The sequence below is a fragment of the Pipra filicauda genome, unplaced genomic scaffold (genome assembly GCF_003945595.2).
Source record: "Pipra filicauda isolate LSUMZ 115617 unplaced genomic scaffold, ASM394559v2 scaffold80_size11013439_pilon, whole genome shotgun sequence".
Lineage (NCBI taxonomy): Eukaryota > Metazoa > Chordata > Aves > Passeriformes > Pipridae > Pipra > Pipra filicauda.
Window position 1 is genome coordinate 4,869,269 of NW_024104987.1, and position 21,775 is coordinate 4,891,043.

The 21,775-nt window shown below is 47.5% G+C and overlaps 1 protein-coding gene and 1 long non-coding RNA gene across 5 annotated transcripts in view; one reads left to right on the forward strand and one right to left on the reverse strand.

Moving 5' to 3' along the window:
- HLF (HLF transcription factor, PAR bZIP family member) overlaps positions 1–5,023 on the reverse strand; it is a 35,858-nt gene extending 30,835 nt beyond the window's left edge. The window contains exons 1-2 of one of the 4 annotated variants that reach the window (XM_039390274.1): positions 4,673–5,005; positions 3,176–3,511 (exon numbers count right to left, since the gene is read on the reverse strand). In XM_039390274.1, the coding sequence (XP_039246208.1) occupies positions 3,176–3,511; positions 4,673–4,778 (442 nt within the window). In that variant the 5' untranslated portion in view covers positions 4,779–5,005. Of the gene's footprint in view, positions 1–3,175; positions 3,512–4,672 lie in introns of all 4 variants that reach the window. The other 3 variants (XM_027749746.2, XM_027749749.2, XM_027749747.2) reach the window with 3 other exon arrangements.
- Positions 5,024–9,987: 4,964 nt separating this feature from the next.
- LOC120325062 lies at positions 9,988–14,425 on the forward strand. Its single transcript, XR_005566873.1, has 2 exons — positions 9,988–10,779; positions 13,548–14,425. It is a non-coding gene; the product is annotated as an uncharacterized LOC120325062 (long non-coding RNA).
- The last annotated feature ends 7,350 nt before the right edge of the window (positions 14,426–21,775 follow it).

The following is a 21,775-nucleotide window of genomic DNA, read 5'->3' on the forward strand; positions in this document are numbered from 1 at the left end:
TCCACCAAAAAACACGGCAAAAGACAACACAAGGTGTGCACGAGATGAAGAACCACAAAAATGTGTTTGCAGTAATGGGTTACTTTAAAAGCTTCATAAAATCTGGAAACCAACCTACCAGCATCCAATACCAAGACAAAAAAGAAGTTTTAAATGCATCTACACATGACGACGACTGTTGGTCTGGAATGCTAAAATAAATCAAAATACTATTTTTCATTAACAAAATCAGTGCTGTGAAAAATACATGGTTCCAGCCTTGCAACACTCACTGCCCTGTGTCGCTCCTCATCAAAAAAACCCAGCAGTTGCTATATGTAAATTCCCTGAACAGAAATGTATGGGAAGTAGGTGCTTCTTTAATTCTTTGCAGATGATAAACTGGTGAGCCTAAACATTTTTCCAGTGAGCAGACAATGTGAGCTGGAAATACAGAATTAAGTTACATTTATACAAAACCATTTCGTTGTTAGTTGTTTTTAGGGGGGAAATCAGTGAAGATTTTGGTAATGTCACATCTACAGCCTGGTCAGCAGGGCTCTGCTGAGCCTGATGACATTCCTCACTCTACGCCACTGCAGATTTCCTGATTTCCAGAGATGGTATAAAACAAGTTGGGGCAATGCCACTCACTTTACAGACAGATAAGGCTTGTGTTTCAACGCATGCACAAAATCAAATCTCCTTATGCTGCTCTTCCACAGACCATCCATGTCCCAGACAGCCCAGGGAACGTCCCTGAGTCACACTCGGGGTTCCACTGCAGGTGAACTCCCACCCCTGGAGTTGGGAATTCTGACCACCTGCACGTGCTGCCAAAAACCACAGAGCCATTTAAGGCAGGGACACGAGAACCACAGGGTTTGACCCTTCCTTCAGCTCCACACGCTCCAACAGGCTGCCATTGCCAGGCAAAAGGCAGAAGACACACCAGTGAAATATTTTTAGGAGAATTACTGTCACCTAAAAAATCCAGTTTTCCAAAAAGTAGGAAGATCACATGAAATGAATTTTTATGGAAATTGTATACTCTATGCTATTTTTGCCTGGGTTTATTGCAACAATACAAATCACAACAGCCATGCATACTGCAATGGTAGCTCAGAGCAATTAAAAATTCTTCATGTGGTAGTTAAAAAAAAAAAAATCTGTTTAAAAGTCTTAAGATCTATTAACCAACAGGCTCCATTGTAATGATTTTAACATTCACCTCCATATTTCAAAACAGCACATTTGCCTTGGCACTTTTATGACAACCCTAAATGCTTACTTTTACTCAATTTTTTTTTTAAATATATGTTATATTCTCAAACTTGCTCAGATGCTAAACTGTAAGATCTTCTCTTCAAAGCTGATTGTCAAAGTAATATTTTCACATCACAGCACATAAAAATTTCAATGACCTGATGATAAACCAGACTAGTGTTAATTAAGTCACAGTTCCTATCTGTAATGGGGGGCAAGAAAATATTATTTAAGGAGTGAAATGAGCTCCCTTTTATAAAAACCAGATTCAACAAAACGTTCTATTCTTGTAAAGGAAAAACGGTGTGGGGAAAAATAACTGCAAATTTAGATGTTTTATCCCACCCCAAGAGACATGACGTCCTTTACAACAGTAAAAAAGTGCACAGCGAGATAAGTTCGTAACCCTGAGCTGCAAATGGCTCAGGAAAAAACTCCAAAAAAATCAATGAGTTGAAAAGTCACACGGACAGCTGATTACAAATACATTCTGACAGGTGATCGTTAACAGCCTGGCTCATAACCAGGCTCCTCTGAAAAAAAAAAGAGAATGAGGACAGATTATCTGCTTTTAATTTTGTGAGTGCATATGCGACACAAAACGGTGGGGCACATAAGCACTATTTTTAAAGCTGGCTCAGAAAAAGCAAAGGGTTTTATATCCTGCTCTTGCCAACTCCAAATATATTTTAACTTTGGAAACCCTTAGAAGTTATTAGTTAACTATGAAAAGCCTTGAAACTGAAATGCAAAGCAAAGTCAAATCCACAGAAAGTAAAAGTAAATGAAATCCATGACCAAACACACACTTCTGATGGGCGGGGGCAAGGAGTCTGTTGACAGGTTTGAGAGGTTTTGGGGGGTGTTTAATTTCTTTTTAACGGGACAGGAATGTTACAGCCTTGCAAGACTTTTTTATTTCGGCCTGCTCCACAACTTTTGTCCTTCTATTTATTTATTTTGCCTCCTTATCAGATGATTCTGACAATGACTTCACACGCTGAGCATGGCAAACGATCAAGCAGAAGTAGAGGAGTGGTTTCCTGCTGCCAGGAGCACACTTTGCTCTAGCACACCTCGTGTGAGCAGAAGAGCACAATAAATAAGTCACTCTCGGTGGTATTTTTTATTTTTCTTTAAAGAAAAAAGGCAAAGCTTCATGTTTTCCAAACTTCAGTGTTGACACTATTCCACTGGCCATGATCTCAGCCATGCTGGTGTCAAGCCAGAGCAGTTATTCTGGATTCGTACGAGTGTCTCTAAAGGGATGATCTCAAGTGCTAATAAACTAATAGAAGACTTCCACTGACATCAAAGGGGTTGGAATTGTGCATTACAACCAGACCTTTGAGTCCATGATGTTTTCTTAGGCTTAAGGTGACTACAGATGCAAGTTATGAACTCAGGTCAGAGTTGCACTCAGTTTATGCCAATTTAAGCAAGATTATTATGTAGTTCCAAAATTCAGTTCCTGTGGCAAATTTTACTTTGCTCAACAGAGAGTAAGATTATGGCCAAGATTTCAAATAGGAAGCCTTGAGCTTTAACTCCAAAATAACTGCCCACTCCTGTGTTCTCACATCCAATACTGGCTGAAGGCATGTTCTCTTTGACAGTCTTTTGCCCTGCTCATTTAACACCATGGCATCTATGCCATTCTGTGCTCTTTTTACATGCTAACAGCAAGGCTACCAACAAAGGAAAGAAGTTTCCTTGGAATTCCCACAGCTTCCTTAGATAATTTAAACAAAAATCCTGGTGGAGCAACTCAGCGATAACAAGAACTATTATTTTCATTTTCTGGACTGTGAGTGACTCGAATCCTATGTGCTCTAAGCTGCCTGTCAAGTGCACAGGGAGAAGTACTGATTTACACTGGGGAGGAGGGTTCCTGCCAAATTCCACAGGGGAGTTCTTAGGGCTGATTTACCTGGTCTGACCGGGCTCTGCATGCAGTTCTGCGACACCATGCCTGGATGGACTGAAGTAGAAGCCCTGCTGCTGAGGTCCATGACAGAAGGTGATGCTGAGGTAGCTTGCTGGAGACCTGACTGGTGTGGGCTAGGCTCGTGCTGGTTTGGGCTGGGTGGAATGCCATTTTCTGAGAGGAATTCTTCCAGGTCCATGTATTCCAACTGGAAAGTGTCTCCATCGTATGGCAGTGTCTTGTCCCATAATGTTGGACCCAAGAAAGCTGACTGAGGGACTGTGGTACCGGTGCTGTCATCATCTAACTTCTTCTCTTTGTCTTTTTCTTTACCGAATGCTTCAACAAAAAAAACCATAATAAAAACGTAAGAGTTTAGTAATTAAAATATTAGCTACTACATTTCCATCCTTTCTGCTGCACTCACAGATGGTAAGAAAAGAATACTCCCTTTAGAAATATTGATTCCCTCTACCTGACAGACAGTTGAGCCAACTGAGCACCTTTGCTGGATCTAACCATGTTTTATGAGATCTCTCTCTATTTTTAGTTAACAATTCCACTGCATGCATGGCTTTGAATGTCAGCTTCAATAAGTACTCAACAGACTTAAAAGTGAGTATAAATACTCCAGCAAACTGGAAGCTGTTGGTGTATTCCGTTGAAAAGGAACAGTCTTAACCTAAAATACCCAGAATTTCTTATCCAGACATGTTTCCAAATTAAGGTCCCAGTCTTGCTGGTCCTTTCACAAGGAAAGTAGCCCTGAAATTCAGCATTTCCTAACGTTACCAACATACAGTGGCAAAGGCTTGACAGAACACGATTTTGATGTGCACAAGAGACAACGAAAAACTCAAAGGCAGAAGCAAAGAAAAGTTAAACCGATGCTTCCCCATTTTACAGCACCCAGTGACTCCTATACACATTTTGGAAGCGAAACGCCTGATTTCTCTACGGGATTTGCAAGAAACCCGAACTGATAAAGCTTCCTGTCAAACCACCGAGCCCTCGAGGCGTTTTATTTTTAACCTCACGCAACAGCCCCGGTGAAACCCCGGGAATGGGACTCGGGAAGCCGAGGATACAGGAAGAAGCCTTGTGGCTCTGCAAGACCTTCCCTGGGGTTTCTGGTTTTGATCCATCGCAATACGCGGCGCGGTTGTGCCTCCGCTCTCCGCAGAACCCGCAACTTTCTCCCGTTAAGCCCCGGGGGGACGCGGGGCCGGCGGGGGTTCGCTGGGGGGGTCCGGGATGGAGCGGGGGGGTCCCAACACCCAACACCGCCCCGGGAGGCACCGAGGGCCCTCCGCGCTCATCCCGCCGAGCGCGTCCCGTTAGGTCGGGCCCCGCAGAGCGAACCGTCCCGGGGCTTAATGCCCGGGGGAGGGGAGGGGGGGGAAAAGGGAAAGGAAGGGAAAGCGACGCCGCGGCCCCCGAGGGGTCCCAAGAAGGGGGGAGTCCGAGGGAGCGATCGCTGCCCCCGGGGAGAAGCCTCACCGTCTTCGTGAGCGAGCGGCAGCTTGAGCGGGTTTTCCAGCAGCGACTTCAGCACGCCGTAGGTGGGCGGCAGGAACGGGGGGTTCAGCGGGAGCGGCCGCGACATGGTCGGTGTGCGGCGGGAGGAGGAGGAGGGGTGAGGGGGTGGGGGGGGGTGCAGCTGCGCGGCGAGCGGTTCCTTCCCTTCCTTCCCCCCTTCCTGCGCCGCGGAGAGCCGGGCGCGGGGCCGGTGGCGATGGGGGGCGCTGAGGGGGCCGCGGGACAGGGCTGCGGGGACCGGGCTGCGGGTCGGGCCCCTCCGTCGCGCAGCAGCAGCAGCAGCTCCGCCGCCGCCGCTCCCGCCGCCCGCTCTGCGCCGCTCTGCGCCCGCCCGCCCCGCGCGCACGTGCAGCCGCCGCTGCCGCTGACGTCACGCCCGGTAACGGCCCCGCCATTGGCCCGCCGGGCGCGCCCCGCCCACCCGGGGAGGACCACGCCCCCTCCCACCTCCTGAGGCCCCGCCCCGGCACGCGCGGGGCCGGCACGGTGAGGGGCGTCGGGGGGGGGACACACAAACCCCGCGCTGACCCCCCCGTCAGCGGCTCCCCTCCCCGTGTCTCCCCGGTAACCGGGAGGAATGCGTTAATGAGATGTTAATGATGCGCTAATGAGATGTTAATGAGATGTTAACGAGTCCTGAACGTTTGACCCCCGCACGCGGTGCAGCCGAGCGTGAGGGGGAGCGGGACCCCGGTGGGTCAGGGGTGGGCGGCGGGCGCGGGGCTCCCACCGGTGTCGGGGGGAATCGGCCTTCGGGACTGCGGGGGTTGGCTGGAGCTGCGCGGAGCTCCCGCAGCTCCCAGTGCCTCCCAGCACCTCCCAGTGCTTCTCTCCCAGGTACCCGGTACCCAGGGTGACAGCGCTGTCACCACCGCCAGCAGGGTTGGCTCCCATAATCTCGCAGAACCCTTCGGGTGGGAAGGGACCTTTGGAGATCATCCAGTCCAACCCCCTGCCAGGGCAGGGTCACCTGGAGCGGGTGACATAGGAACGAATCCAGGCAGGTTTGGAATGTCTCCAGAGGAGGAGACTCCACACCCTCCCTGGGCAGCTGTTCCAGGGCTCTGCCACCCTGCACGGAAAGAAGTTTGTCTTCATGCCGAGGCAGAACTTCTTGTATTTTGGTTTATGGCCATTGCCCCTTGTTCTGTTGCTGGGCACCACTGGAAAGAATCTGGCACCATCCTCTGACACCCGCCTTGGAGATATTTATCTGCATTAATAAGATCTTCTCCAGACTAACCAGGCCCAGCTCCACAGTCTCTCCTCATAAAAGACATTCTCCAGACCCTTCGTCATCTTTATGGCCTCCACAGGACCCTCTCCAGTAGCTCCTCACCTTTCTTGTACTGAGGAGCCCAGAACTGGACCCAGTACTCCAGATGTGGCCTCATCAGGGCCGAGCAGAGGGGGAGCATCACCTCCCTCAACCTGCTGGCCACACTCTTCCTGATGCACCCCGATGGTCAACTTGTCACCCACCTAGACTCCCAGATCCCACTTTGCCTCAGAAGGGACTTTCCTCCCCTTGCCGAGATCCTCGTTGCAAGCACAGTTGACTTTCCATCTGCTCAGGCCCTCAGCCACCTGCCGTGCAGGCTGCACAAGAACCGTACTCATGCCAGAGTAACATCACCCTTCAGGTGCCTCTGGGCATCTGTATCTCCCTTCTTCTCACCTGTCTTTTTTTGGATGGCATTTTTCAAAGCTTTACCATCTGTATTTAATTGTCACTCTTTCTTCAAAAGACAGTTCTTTTACCACAAACAAATATAAATAAAGGTAAATTATGTACATTAACTGCCCAGTATTTAGAAATAAAAGCTGCCTGAGGAACAGAGAGCTGCCCTGAGTGTGAGTTGTATTCTTGCCTGTAGCTATTCTGTGTGTGACCAGTGACAGGACCCAAGGGAAACGGCTGGAGCTGTGTTAGGGGAGGTTTGGGTTGGATATTAGGAAAAGGTTCTTCCCCCAGAGGGTGGTTTGGCACTGAAACTGGGCAGTAGTCACAGCCAGAGTTCAAGGAGCATTTGGGCAATGCTCTCAGGCACATGGTGGGATTGTTGACGTGTCCTGTGCAGGGCCAGGAGTTGGACTCGATGATCCTTGTGGGTCCCTTCTACTTCCAACTCAGGATATTCCGTGATTCCGTGCACTGACCAGCGTGTCATCAAATGATCTGGCTAAACCAAGCGACTAATCAAAGTCCAAAGTACATTCAAATCGATAGAACTGCACTGGCACAACCAAAAACCTGAAGACTGGGGATTGTGACCGTCAGGCCCTGCAGAACCAGAGACAGAGTGACATGAACAGACTTAGGGCACAGCTGAGCAGGGCTTGTGAAGAACCTTTGGATGCCACAGATGCCACATGGCTCACAACTGGAGCAGGAGTGTGACAGTATCAGCACAGGAGTTTTTAAGGGTCACCTAACCAAGAAAAAAAAGCACTGGATTATTACTAACATTGCTTCAGAAAGCCAAATTGCTGGTTACTGGAAACCTTTAATTACAGAGGTACAGATGAGTGATATAAAGCTTAGGGCGATTGCCAATCCATATGCAGATGTGGTACAGAATGTTTCTTCTATGCTGCATAAAGAAAAATAGATACATTTAGGAGATATGATAAGCAGGGAAGAGGAGTAAACAGAACAGAAGATGTAAATGTAATGGGGATATTGGGAAACACCACTAACAAGATAAGTTCGGGGTGCAAAGGAAACTCAACTTGAGGCAGAAAGAAACAACATTTTCAACGCAACAGAACGACGGGAAACCTGCACTGCCTCACTGCTTGACACAAAATGGGGAAAATTACGTGTAGATCAGTGCAAGAGTGGCACAAAAGGAAGAACCAGACACTGAGCACCGTGTACAGTTACAGACCCCGCATTCCCAACACCCAGGAGCTGGGAATCTCCTGGGTGAGAAAGCCAAAACAACTCTTCCTGATTTATGAACCTGCCAGAAAAGCTGAACAGAGTGAGTACCTGAGCAGGGTGCTGGAGCTGTTATTTTCAGTTTCACACTACAACAGGAGCAGTAACTTAACTCCAGCCTTACCGCACAGGCAGGTTTCCTCCCAAGTAGCCTAAATTCCAGACTGTCAGGACACCGCTGTCTGTACCTACAGGTTACTGATTTGTACTGGCTACAATTCCTTTGTGCTGTTTTGACCACTGGCTGACCCCAAATGCTGCAGTCCAGGTAAGGCCAACCAAGACAAAACACAGCTAATGATACACTACCTGCATTTCTCCATTTTCCAACCAAAATACTCTTTTGTTGGCACGTGTTCTTAGCTGAGCATTCACCCATGAAATGTTTATTTTATGATTTATGAAAGACTATGCAGCTGCTTAGTTTTTGTATAGAAATTATCTTGATGGGTGTCATATTAAGAAAAAACCCCCAATATCAGCCCATTTTTGTGTTTCTGCTCCTGGCTGTTTCCATCACAGAAGTGGGATCATTTATATGGCCCACAGATCCTATTCTTTTCACACCAATTACCTATCAGTTAATGTACCATTAAGATTTTTCTTTTTAAAACGTGATTCTTTTCTTTAGCAAAGACAGTTCTAGAAGACGATTTTAAACTTGAAATTCCTTTACACTTTTCAGGGGTCCTTCTACCACGGTGTGCTCAGGACACAGCTATGAGATATCTCTGGTGCCATGCAGACAGCACGGGCTGGGGACTGCCAGGTGACCACAGCCCTGGGCCATCCCATCTGGACAGGTGTTGGATTGGGAGTCCCTGCCAAAGATCTGAGCACCCACAGACAAACATCCCTGCCCAGCTCTGGGCATCCATGGACACCCATCTCTGCACAGCCCTGAGCACCCATGGACACCCATCAGTGCACAGCTCTGAGCATCCATGGACACCCATCAGTGCACAACTCTGAGCATCCATGGACACCCATCCCTGCCCAGCTCTGAGCATCCATGGACACCCATCCCTGCACAGCCCTGAGCATCCATGGACACCCATCACTGCACAACTCTGAGCATCCATGGACACCCATCCCTGCCCAGCTCTGAGCATCCATGGACACCCATCCCTGCACAGCCCTGAGCATCCATGGACACCCATCCCTGCCCAGCTCTGAGCATCCACGAACACTCATCCCTGCCCAGCTCTGAGCATCCATGGACACCCATCAGCGCACAGCTCTGAGCATCCATGAACACTCATTCCTGCACAGCCCTGAGCACCCACGGACACCCATCACTGCACTCACAGGCACCCATCCCTGCACAGCCAGTACACGATGGGGTTTGGTGATTCCAGCTGGAATTTTACCAGTCTCAACCCCAGTCCCGTGCCCTGCCCAGCGGGTCGCGGGCATCGCTGGGGCGGCCAACGGGGGTGGGGTTTTCCCGGTGCGTTCCCCGGGGACGCGCTCTCGGCGGGGGAGCGACACCGCGACCCCCGCAAAGCGCTGAGCGCGGCACCGGCCGCTGGGGCTGGGCAGGGGTGAGGACACGGACACACGGACACACGGACACGGGTGTCCCCCTTCCCCCCCACCCCCTGCCGGTCACGCGGCGCGGGGGGAGCGCGCGCGGGGCCGTCACGTGAGCGCGCGCGCGGGCTGTGACCTACTTTGGGCCAATGGCGGGGCCCGCGGGCGGGAGCGCGCGCAGAGACCCCCCCCCAAAAAAAAACCCACCCCCCCAAAACACCCCCAGCCTTGGGCCCCCCTCGACCGGGGGGGGTCCTGCTGGGAGAAGGGGTGTCCTGTCGGGAGGAGGGGGGTGTCCTTCCCGGGGGGGTGTCGGTGTCCTGCCGTGGGGCTGGAGAGGAGGGGGAAGGTGTCCTGCTCAAATGGGGGGGTGTCGTGGTGGGAGAAGGGGTGTCCTGGCGGGCGGGGGTTCGGCCGAGGAGGGATGTCCTGCCGGGAAGGGGGAGGGGATGTGTGTGCGATCTGTCGGGGGTGTCCTACCAGGGGAGGGGGGGGTTATCCTGCCGAAATGGGGGGTGTCCCGCGGTGGGATGGTGTCCCTGCTGGGGATGGGGATGTCTTTCCTGCCGGGGTCCCGCCGGCGGGAGCGGCGGCTCCGGCACCGACCCCTGCAGCGCAGCAGCGCCGCCGCCCCCCGCGTCACCTCCCGTGACCCCGCCGTGTCCCCGCCCTGTCCTCGCAGTGTCCCCGCGGTGTCCCGTGTCCGACCCCTCCGGGAGGACCGTGCGGGACGTGCCCTCTGTGTGTCGGGAACCCCCCCCGGCCCCGGTGGTCCCTCGGGGGTTGCGGTGCCGCTCCCGCGGGGGCGAAGCTGCTCCGGCAGCGCTGCGGTTCAGAGGCCGCGCTCGGGTCGCGATGTCCCAGCTGGAGGGACAGCGGGGACCGCCGGTGACGCGTTTGTGTGACCCTTGGCCTGGCCTGCACCTTGTCCTGCCCTTGGATCTAAATCTGCTCATGCCCCTTCGTTTAAAACTCAGTATTAAGTCCCTGTCCTTCCCCTCTGCCTCCCTGCCCCAAGTTACTTTAAGCTCATTTTACAAAGAAGGCACTGCATGTTTTAGGTAAAAAAACCACAAACCTTCAGCACAGATTGCAAGATGTGTTTTCTCCACTGTTCTGCAGCAGTTCCTGTTCTCCTGCCCGTTGCACTGGTATAGCCTGTAATGGAAATTGGGAATTCTGTCCTGAAATATCTCCTGGAAACATCACTGCGATTTTCTTTCCCCATGCAGAAAGCTGGAGGGAAAAGCTTTTTTAGGGATCCAGCTGACCAGTATCTTCCAGAGGACCTGCTTGTATTAAAAAAAAAAAATTAAAAGGGGGTAAAAGTGGGATAAAAGTGGGGCTGGAAGACAATGCAATAATCATGGCTCAGCAGAAATGTGGATACTGGTAGATGGAGAGACACCTGCTCCTGTGCTGGGACACAGGTACCACACAGATTGTGATCTAGAGCTCTGTATGTATTTAAATATAGACTGGTTTGAAGAATTCAGGCTTTTCTCTCTCTCTCTCATGGTTAAATGGAAACCAATAGTGTGTGTGCAGTGTGGGAAATCTTTCAAGCCTGAGCAAAACCTCCTATGGTCAGGTATGTGTATGGTCACAGCTGGACTGCCACTGTCACTTAATTCCTCTATTAGGTTCTGTTAAATATGTTCTGTCTGGAGAAAAGAACTGCAAAAGTAGGTGAACAGAGAACAAGCTACAATTTGGAGGGGATAAATAATGCAGAACAAGTGTTTGGGTCAAGGCACAGGACAGCTTGGAAAAGCAAATGGTTTACACAGTACTTTAAATACCCACTGTTTTATCCACAAAGTGGATCTCCACCTCAGCCCTTTGGGAGCCAAAATGATGGATGAAGGGATTGAGTAAAAAAATGAAGAGAATTTGAAGAGGCTCAAGGTTCAGCCTTTTCGTTCTAATTTGTCCCAAGGCAGAGGAAGGTTCCCAGGTTGGCCTGGGGTGGCAGCGCATTTCCAGCTCCGTTACGTGACGCATAACTCAGAGCTCCGTGAAAAGCCACATGAGAACGCTCAGATACCCACACCCAACTGGAGCTGAAAAGCAGCAACTTCTGAAGAGAAGGTCGGGAGGCACTGAGGAGCAACGCCTGCTCCCCACTTCCCTCCCTTTCCCAGAGGTTCTGGATGTAGCCCTTGCTTGGCTTTCCAAGTGAAAGCTGCTACCCACAGCGCTGAATTACCGAAAATTGGATGTTTATTGTCCCCACGGGGTGCAGCTGAGTGAGCTGCTGTGGCTCCTCACAAGAGCAAAAATGCCTGTTGAATGAACCATGAGCTGCCTCCGCCTTTTTTTTTTAATTATTATTATTTTTTAATTTTTGATTTTTTTTTAAAGTCTAATTGAATGTGGGAGAGACAGGTTTGGAACTGCTTTTGGGTGATGGCAGAGGAGCTTCTCTTAAGTAATCTGGGGTGGTTCCAAAAGGCATTCCAGTTCTCAGAAAAATAGGCATTACCAGTCATTGCTTATATGCTGCGAGTTGAAAGATTAATAATTTTCCCTGCCAAAGTTTACAGTCAGCCTTTACCATGACAGTAGATCAAATACATGTACTTGCCTGGGCAGCTGACCTGGTTTGAACTCAGCAAGTGTGGCTCTCAGTGGTGACTACAGTTTTGGAACAAATTCTCTGCTACGCTTTTTAAAGCAACCTTACCCTTGTAAAGCATTAACCAGCCTCTCAAGGCCATTCCAGGCACCTCGTGCCCTCGGTGCCTTGGCAAATTATTTAGGCCCAGTAGGTGTAAGCAGCCAGATGACAGGACTGGATTGAGATGAGTGATAAGGGAGTAGCTGGTCTGTTTTGCAGTCAGACCTTCCCCTGAATAAGGACAACTCCCAGCTGGTGCCAATGGGAAAAACAACTTGATCCTTCCATTTATTCCTGTGCACTCCATTCCTCTTCCTTTCTCACTTTTGGCTCGCATGCTGCAGGAAGACAGTTAGAAATAGCTGTTCTTACATGCTCAGACTGTTTGATTTTGGAATTTGGCATTGGTTTTACTGGAGACAGGAGAGCACCCACGAGCACAGAATAAAACAGCCCATCCCCAGGCAGAGCTGCAGCAAAAGGGAGGAGTGAAAGGTGCAGGAGCTGAGCATCCCCTCCTTAATCAGAGTTTCTATTGAAGTCAATGACCCAGATTTCTCTGACTTCAAATGGCTGCTTTCAGAGAGCTTGCCTGAGGCATGGTGCTGGGGAAGGTCAGGCAGAATTTAGCCTGAAGTATTCCGCATGCATGGGCTTATCAGCTCTGGATCTGGGCAGCCTGATCCTGCAAACCCACGTTCCTCAACAGAGGTCTGGGAAAGTCACTGAAGTAACTTGTATCCCTGGCTTCAGACTTGCAAAGCCACCTCAAGCTTGGGGTTTCTTTCTGTCCTGTACTTCTGTGATCAGTTCTGTGACATCCACCTTGCTCCCAGGTTTCCCTTTAAAAAAAAAAATGCAGAAAGCATTTTAATCCTGTGAATTTACATTATTAAGAACACAGAAACATGATAAACCTCTCTTCTGTTTGGCAAGAAAGCCTGGCCTTCTGCAGAAGACTGGGAAAATTCCTACAGACAGAAATCAGGCTTCTAAACATAAAGGCATTGAAGTCATGCTATGTCTCTTTATGAAAGAATCGTAACAGCAGCAAGTGGTGCAGAAATGCACGTTATGAACCATACACAGTTTATCCTGCAGGTTTAGATTCATTAAATCTTGTTGATGAGACTGGGGGTTTCCCCCTCCCCACTTTTTTAATGTACTCCCCCTCTCAGTTCCATGCAGCAGCTGAGCAGGTTCCTGTCACTGCTGCCAGCTCCCAGTGCCCTTCCTGGGTACCCCCCAGCCAGGGGGTTCTGCTAAATCACCACGTTTCTTATGGCTCATTTTATTCTGTTCAAATCTCTCATCAAAAATTTCACTTGGAAACTAGTTGCTATCTCAGATCAGAATATGCACATGGATATGCTGAATATCAGCCTACCAGGCTTCCCAGGTTTTTGGAAACCTACTTATGCAAATACCATAATGCAACACACAGACTGAATGCTGTCTTAAGAGACAAATGCACCCTGGATTCTGTGTGTGCATCTCCCTACTTTATCTGATACAGAAAGTCTGATTAGATCTCTAAAGATTACAGTTTAAAAGAGCTTGGAAAAACAGAGTATTAGTAACTTGGATTTTTTTTTTTTTAATGTATATTCCAACACAGAATCAGCTTTACTGGTAGCATCCCAAAGCTGGATTTCAGTGGCATGGTTGGGTGTTTATCAGAAGGAAAAAGGAGGTATTTTCCCATAATCATGTGTTGGCTTTGTCTCACCCATGTCCAGGGCCGCCGTGTGCAGCGATGTGGGATGGAGCAGCTGCACAGTGGGGATTGTGCTCCCAGGGACAGGGACGGGCTCGGAGCCCTCCTGCCTCTCCCAGCTGGAGTCAGCGGCTCCACACAATTCCTGGTGGCTCCTCTGGAAGACCAGGCTAATTGCTCGTGTCTCCTGCGAGGACAGATGTGCCCAGAAACGAAGTGCACTGACAGAAACCCGCAGTGTTTGCCATCTCAAACAGCGCTCGGCCCTGCAAAGTTGTTTTTCTGCATTAAAGAGAAATGTTGGAGTTAATTGAGGTGAATGCAATGATAGCTGGCAGCTGTATCATAACAACCCCTCCTCACACACACAGGCACAAGGAAGCAGAGCAGCACTGCTATTGTTTGTTGCTTTATTCTGCCTTTGACTTCTTTTTTTTTTTTTTTCCTTTTTTCAATGCCATGTTTTCTTTTAAAGTTATCTGCTCTAATCTGCAGCAATATGGGTTCATAACTGACTGTATTTGGACTAAGGATATTCTTGTGCCATGTGTTTTCCTGGTCAGGCATTTAGAGTACAAGCTGTATTGAAAGTTACACTGAAAACATCAGACAGAACTAGTGTAATATTAAGCCAGCTTTGTATTATTTTTTATTCCCATTCATTTTTAAAGCCTTAACAACCCCTTTATTTAACTGTCTTGCAGAGTAAGTTGTTATTGAACGCTTACAATTAGCATTTTCATAGCCTGTTTCATGGGTTTGGTTTTTTTAATTTGTTTGGGTTTTTATATGTATTATTTGTTTGTTTTAAACTGCCAAAGGGCATAAACATACTCCCAGTTTTCTGTAGCCACCTGACAGCATGTATGAAGAGGGAAATAAAGATGTTCTCTTCCTGTATTTTCCCTCGAGTGGCTTTGACCTGGAGAATACATTATGTTGATTGGCATGAGAAAGAAGGCTGTGATCTTATTTTTACTGTTTGTTATAGCAGCTTCAAACTTATCAAAGGAAAAAATAGAGGCTTTTTAGATGGCTGCTTGCCAGCAGCACTAATCAGAATTTTAATGAGGTTTTTCCGAGGCCTAAATTAGGTCTAATTAACAATATATAAAGCAAATGTATAATGCCATAGAAGGATGCAGCCTACTGCATATAGAACGGGCTTCCATCTCTTTACAAGTAGAAATGTTGAACAAAATGCACATTTTTATGCTGGTTTACACATATGCAGGTTTTTTTTTTTGTTTGTTTGTTTGTTTTTTGCCTTTGGAAAAACCTGGTTCTAAACTTCCTAATGGCTTTGAGATCTTTTTTAAAGGGGATAGTTCTGATGGCCGTGTGATTTCCTCTGACTGGCACAGACTCTGCAGCCCCTGCTCTGGCACTTCCCGAGTGCTCCCTTTGCCATCCTCGTGTCTCCGTGTGGCCCATGTGTTCCCATTGTTTGTGGGAGAGAACTGGCCTGCAGCTCCCATTTCCCAACCAGCACTAAAGGCTCAGTTATATTTAGTGCACACACACACACTGTTTTTCTCCAAGCATTTATGACAGAAAACCATTAACAACTCCAAAACCTCATCCTCACAGCACAGTTTCTGCCCCTAAAACGTGTTTTGTGCAACGAGGGAGGAACCAAAAGGACTTTTTCCCCTTTGCAAGATTTTGTGGGTATTTGTGGTACCATAGTTCAGTTCTCTCCTTCTCTGGCTGAGTTGTTACACAGAAACTGTTTAAAAAAAAATAGAAAAGGATTTGGATCCCAGTTGCTCAGATGCAGCTTAATTCAATTAAACACCTCAGAGTATGGAATTGCTGCTTCTGCCTAAGCAAACATTTTTATTCACATACTCAGGCCATTAACTGGGAACTCTCCTGCAAGGCCTTTTTCCAAATTTCATGTTTAGTAAACAAATCTCATTTCTTTATCCCAGCTAAATCAATACCTCTTCTGATTCATTTAGCTCATGAAATGAAAGAGGAGCAGCAGCAGTAACAGTGGGGGCAAAGAACTCACCAAAGGACACCAGAACAGGATGAATATAAACCCCAAAACAAACACCTCCCCTTGTACAAACTCGGGGTCATCGTTTCTGTGGTGCTGGGCTGAAGTGTTCAGAACACTTGAGTGGGAGTTTAAATGTTGCTCTAGACCAGCTTTATCTGCAAAGCTGTAACCTGAGTTTATACTAATTCACAGGATCTGTAGTTAATAAGACAATCTGTCAACTGACCATCAGCTTTGAACCAACATCAGACATACTCCAAGGAAGCTTAAATAGCCATTTCAGATGTGTATTTCTTGAAGTGTTTAAATAAATATGTTCACATCACTTTTAAGGAAAGAGCCAAACCACAGGGCAGAGGGAGCCAGAATCGCTTTGCATCTGTTACAACACTCAGGATAATGTTTGGGTTGATTTATAGGGGAAATATTTGTTTTTGAGCTGGAATTTTGGTAACTCAGAACAGATGTTCACAGCAATGTTGGAATACTGTCTGCCCCTGTGTCTCTGTTAACTCAAGTGCTGTTACACATTGAAACTAATCTAGGAAAAAATTAATATACTGTGAAATTACTAATATTCCAAAAGGTACAAACAAATCGGATTCCAATTTGATTATCTTTCCACTTTATCAGAATCTTAAGCCATACAATAACACATGCAAAAAATTGCCAGAGCAGTGAGATTTCATCTCTTTTGTGACCCTGGATGGAGAGGAAGAAATTGTCTATCACTACTTTTTTTTCAAAGCTTTGTAATGTTGAACCAACTCTGCTTTCTGACTTTTTTCCACCTTCACTGAGCCAGGGAATATTTAAACACAGGGAGAGAAGAAGGTCATTGTAATGAGAAAGTTGTTTGTGTCTCCTAAAAATCATTCAGAATTCAGTATATTATTTTTTAAAAGTCCTGGGTGTATCCCTCAAAGACCTCTGACTACAGAGCAGCCACGAATGCAGCTCTCTTTTCCCACTGATTTAATCACATCCCTCCACCATTTAACCAGAAGAGGAGCAGAAACACATCTCCACACTCATTACCTTGGCTGGGCATGGTCTGAACTCCAGATGTCTTTGCATTCACTTCAGGGGCACAGAGCCCCTCAGCTGAGAAGCAAATGGCACCTCTCAATTTGGAGAAGTTGCCTTTTATCCTTTTCCCTTTTTTCCTGGGGAGGCAACTGGCAGTCTCCTCTCCAAGTGCAAACATCCCAAACTATGTGCTGATGTGAAGTCCAGCCTGCCAGCAGAGCTCTGCCTGATGGCTTTACCTTATGAGGTCTGTGATTTCTTCTAGGAACTCACAGATACCCCAGAGCAATGCTCTTGGCTCCCAGGAAAGATGCAAATAAGCTGGCATGAAGCTGTTTAATGGTTATCCCATTTGCAGCTGCCTTTCCATCCAGGTGCCATCAACTCTGTTCTTAACACCTGATGGCCCTGCCCCTGTCAGAGAGGAGCTGGTGACTTGTTTCTGAGTGAAGCAAACACTGAATTACCCGAATTGTGTTGAGCTCTTGCAGATTTTACTAGAATGTGTCCTTTACAAGCAGGTTTGTATTTATAGCTGTGACATGAGTCACCTCCTCAGGTGCCATGGATACAAGGAGCCATCCACTGGCTCCATTCAGCACCATCAGCCTCTCACAGCACTTTGCATTTGTGCTTGTACAACTCAGTGATTGTTTTGCTCCTCGGGGAACTCCTTCCTCCTTGTCCTGGCGAGGGCTGGAGCCACTGGAGACAGCAGTGCCTCCATGGCCAAAAAGCTTCCATGCAACAGAAACAAAGCTTCAACTGCTGCAGACTTTTAGACAAGATTTTTGGAACATTTCTCTGATGCCTTGCTCAGACATCCAGCACCACCATTTTATCTGGGTCATTATCTAACTGTCTTGTCAACTGTTCTGTTCTGTGAGTTCTTCCCTGCAAAAGCTGTCCCTTCTGCAAGCCCATATTGCCTTATTATTTTAATTTTCTTGAGCAGGAGGTGTTAGACCCAGATGGGAGAGTTAAACACCGTGGTTTTTTTTTTTAATACTGTGTTTGAAAAATAAAATTTTCTTCTAATTTAAACTTTTACACCTGATCTGGAGTCTTACTGAGACAGTTCAGTGGAAGCACCAGGCTGGTGACCAAGTGCTCACCTGTCCAGCCTCTGCCACCACTTGCTGCATGACCTTGGACTGAGTTTCCATCACTGCTGTCTCTCTCACTCTTTGTTTCCTGTAAGAAAGACCAGAAAGAAGGTGAGAGTGGTTTACTTACCACATGCACTGAGGTCCTTTGGAAGTCAGTCAAAGGCTTTATTATGCTAAGATTAGTAGCTCTTGAGTAATCTCTACTAGAACAATTCACTCTCACTAGGCTGTTGAAACTTCGAAGGTGCTACAGCTCCCTGCCACAGGGAACGGGTTTTAAAGCCAAAGAAATCTGTGGAAATGTCATAGTTCTGGCATAAGCTTCAGAAAAGGGTCCACGGTGGAAAGGCAACACTGACTTTGTTATCCATGTGGGATTTGTTGTTGACTGAAGGCGCTTGTAAATTTGAACACAAAGTAAAACCTGCATGAGTTCTCGGGAGAGAGTTGTGCAGCTCTCACACACACTGCAGGTGCAGGCACAAAACACTGGTTTTGGTTTGTTTGGAGAACACACTTTTCAGCCCCCAGAGAGCCCCCCGTGATGCAGCAACAGCACCGACGGCACTGAGGGGAGTTTGCAAATCAACTGAGAAAAAAAAGCAAAATTAAGCTTTCCAGTTTTATAATACCTAACAGGAGATGTGATTTCTTTTCAGTATTTAAAACACTTCCCTTCAAAATTACAAAAAATCGGGTTGATTTAGCTTTTTTTTTTCCCAGGTTGTAGGTTCTCCAGGCAGTGAGTAACTGCTGTTCCTTAGCAGAGGATGTTGCACACAAGAACTGAGCACCCTGGCAGCCTGTCCCTGGCTGTCCCTGCTCACGGAGTGAGGCTGTGACAGAGGATGGCAGCAGCTATTCCGAGCTCAGAAGTCCTCCACAACATCACTTGCTTTTCCTACAGGCAAGGGTTTAGTTGTTTGGTTTTTGTTTGTTTGTTTGTTTGTTTTTTGTTTTTTGTTTTTTTTTTCTCCAATACCTGCCATTCCCTGTTACAAACATAGATCTCAGGTGGCTTTTTTGCAGAAGAATTTGCTCTGCTCGAGCCCTGAGCGCCAGCAGTCCCTGTGCCCCTGGTTTTTTGGGTGCTATTTTACAGCTGCTGTAAAGCCCAGAGGCACCAAGCAAATCACAGGATTGCCACTGGGCTTTTCAAGAGCACTGAAATAATCTCACTCCAGCTCTGGGTCTCACCAAAGCAGGTGAGGTTTAATGACTTCTCCTTGTGCCTCAGTGTTTGGACAATAAGGATAATGTTTGCTTGCCTTGAGAACTACAGAGGAACAACGGTGTTCCCGTGAGGATCAGCCTTGTTATGAGCACAAGTGAGGCTTCCCTGGAAATGTGGTACCATTTCAAGTGGAGACTCCAGGGAGAAGTCTGCCAGCAGCCTTTTCATCTTCCCTGCACCCCGACTCATGAATAAACATCGGGAGAGCTGGATGAAAAGCAGCCAGGACCCGTGCTGCTGCAGAGCTGTGGATCTTCCCGGGCAGGAGCTATAAATGGCTCCTCTCTTTCGGGGATATCCAGGCTTTTAGCAGGTGTTTTGGTGTCTCCCTGAAGGGAGGCAGAGCAGCTCGTGGCACCCACGTGCTAAAGCAGCTCCCACTGATTTTAGGTCACATTAACAGCAAATCAGGGGATTTACTCTGCTCCCTCTGCTACTGTGACTCCAGGCATCAGCCTGCTTCTGATCTGGCTTCAAGAGAGGCTGGAATCTGTTTGAATCCCACTGTTACCTACAATTTTAACATGTACCTCACCTCCCAAATTTGTGTGAACCAGCACAGGGCTATCATGTGCAATAGTCCTAAAAATCTTGGCAGGTTAACTTTGAAGTAGTCCCTGCTAGCAATTACCAGGCTTTTATCTGTGGCTGTCAGTGCACTGTAAAAAGTGGCTGCTACTCCCATTTTATAGAAGAAACAGATGTTCTAGGGACGTCTGAATAGATTTAATGCAGAAATTGCATGCCTAAAAGGTGTTCTAGAAAATCCCATCATTATCACATGACTGATTTTATTCAGTGCACCCAGGAATTCAGCAGATCTGCTGGCTGTGCTTTGCTTCTCTGCTTATTTATTTTAAAGCAATAGTTCTGGTTTGAAGTTTTCCTTTTGCTCCCCTTCTGGGGCAGAGGAGGGGCTGGAATGAGTCTATCATTTTTATTTATTTTTTGAGGCAAACTTTTAGGTAGGGATTTGTTCAAAACTTCTTGAGGTTTAATTTGGTTTTGTGATCAAGAGACACAGAAGTCACATTTGTGAAATCCAATTAGGCTCCAGCCCTGGCAGGGACACATGACATCAGGCACGTACATCCATCCCAGTCCCTGCCCTTCCCTGCTTTTAAAGCCCTCAGCCTCCATGGCAGAGCTGTGCTTCTTATCTCAGGTATTTGGGATTACTGCAAACTCAATTTACCAGCTTGGGAGCTGTCAGAGCTGCCATCCTCCCCTTGGAAACGTGGCAGGGAAAAGGCAGCTGAGAACTGCTCTGCTCCAGGGGAGTGATCAGAGTGGGGTAGGGCAGGGGGAGAGGAGAGATGGGTTGTGTGGGCACCAGCACCCACAACTTGTGAATGCAGAGAGCACAAACAGAGGGAGGAGGCTGTGCTGTGGCCTTGGTTTTAGCCAGGAATTACACCCTGCTGTGCATTCTCTGCTCACCCTCCTGCTGCAGCTGGAGCCTGTCAGTGCCTTCACAGGGCACACTGGGTTTCTGGATTGAGGACTTCCCACTACGATAAGCTCAAAGCTGCCAGAGCAAGGAAGAGCTCACCCGGTGACGATCCCTCCTTAGGATCCAGCTCCTGTGCCCTGCGGGTTCAAGGAGGTGATGATGTGTCTGACACTGTGCCACTGTCCTCATTCCCAGCCCCAGAGCCCTTGGCTTGCCCTTCCCTTCTGGATATAGCAAAAGAAGGAACTGGACAGTTCTCCTTACCTGGAGAGGCACGATTTCCCTCAGCCACATCAGAAACCAAACTGTTCATTCCCCCTGTGCTGCCACCACTCCAGGCCAGTGCCCCTGGCCCAGAAGAGCCCTCTTGTAGCACCCACTGGTGCCCTACAAAACTTCAGTCACAATGGCTAAAGAGTTTTCTTATAAACAGAATATGTACTTTTATCAATGAGGTGAACTCACCAAGGCCTTTTCCTCCGGGTTCCTGTAGGTTGGTTAATTTGTGTGTTCATAACACAGGACAAGCAACAATAACAAACCTGGGCTGAAACAGACTTCAGAGTTTTGGACCAAACAAAGCAGTAAAACACTTTTCTGTTCTCCTCAACCAGCCACAGGACTTGCCTGTTAGTGAACATTTACTATTAATTTGATTTTTTGCTTTTATATCTCTCACTGTGGGATTGGAAGTGGTTATTGGAACAGCAGAGCCTGCAGTACTGTGCTACTTCAGCAGCTAAAACCAGACTGGGTTAAGCACATACATGGAGAGTTTAGGCTCAAGGGACTGGACTGCATTCCCAAAGATGAGCAGAGAAGTGAATAAGAGGAGGTTAATTGCATTTATACATTTTCCTTTAATAACAAAATGGTTCCTTTTGGTTGCACCTTACAAAGAGCCAATTAACAAGCCAACCATACCTCAACCCTGTCGGGTCCTGTTTCCTGTTCCTCTGTGTCTTTATTATTTACAACACTTTTGCATTTAATTTGAAGGAGCAATAAAGGGCTGAGAGTGCCAGGCAGGTTCTTAGGGGGCCTCTCTGCTCCTGCCATCAGTGATGGACAGTTTTCTTTGACTTGGGACGTGTAACCCCCACAGTGACTAATTACAGTCTCTGGTACTGGGGTCCCCAGGAGTCAGACTGGGACAGAATCACCATTGATTATAATTGATTGGTTATCACTGATCCAATCATATGGTTTTGACTTCCCAACCTCATATTTGGAAACACAAATCTCTATTTGTAACAGATTTTGGCCCATGCGTGGTTTTTTTGTTTTTTTTTTTTTTTTTTTCAATTTTATGACTTAATGATGAATGAAACAAAACTCATTGCACCTTTGTGGGAAGTGAATTCAATACTATTATCTTGTAATAAAATAACTTACCTTAAAAGAGTGTTGTGAAAAT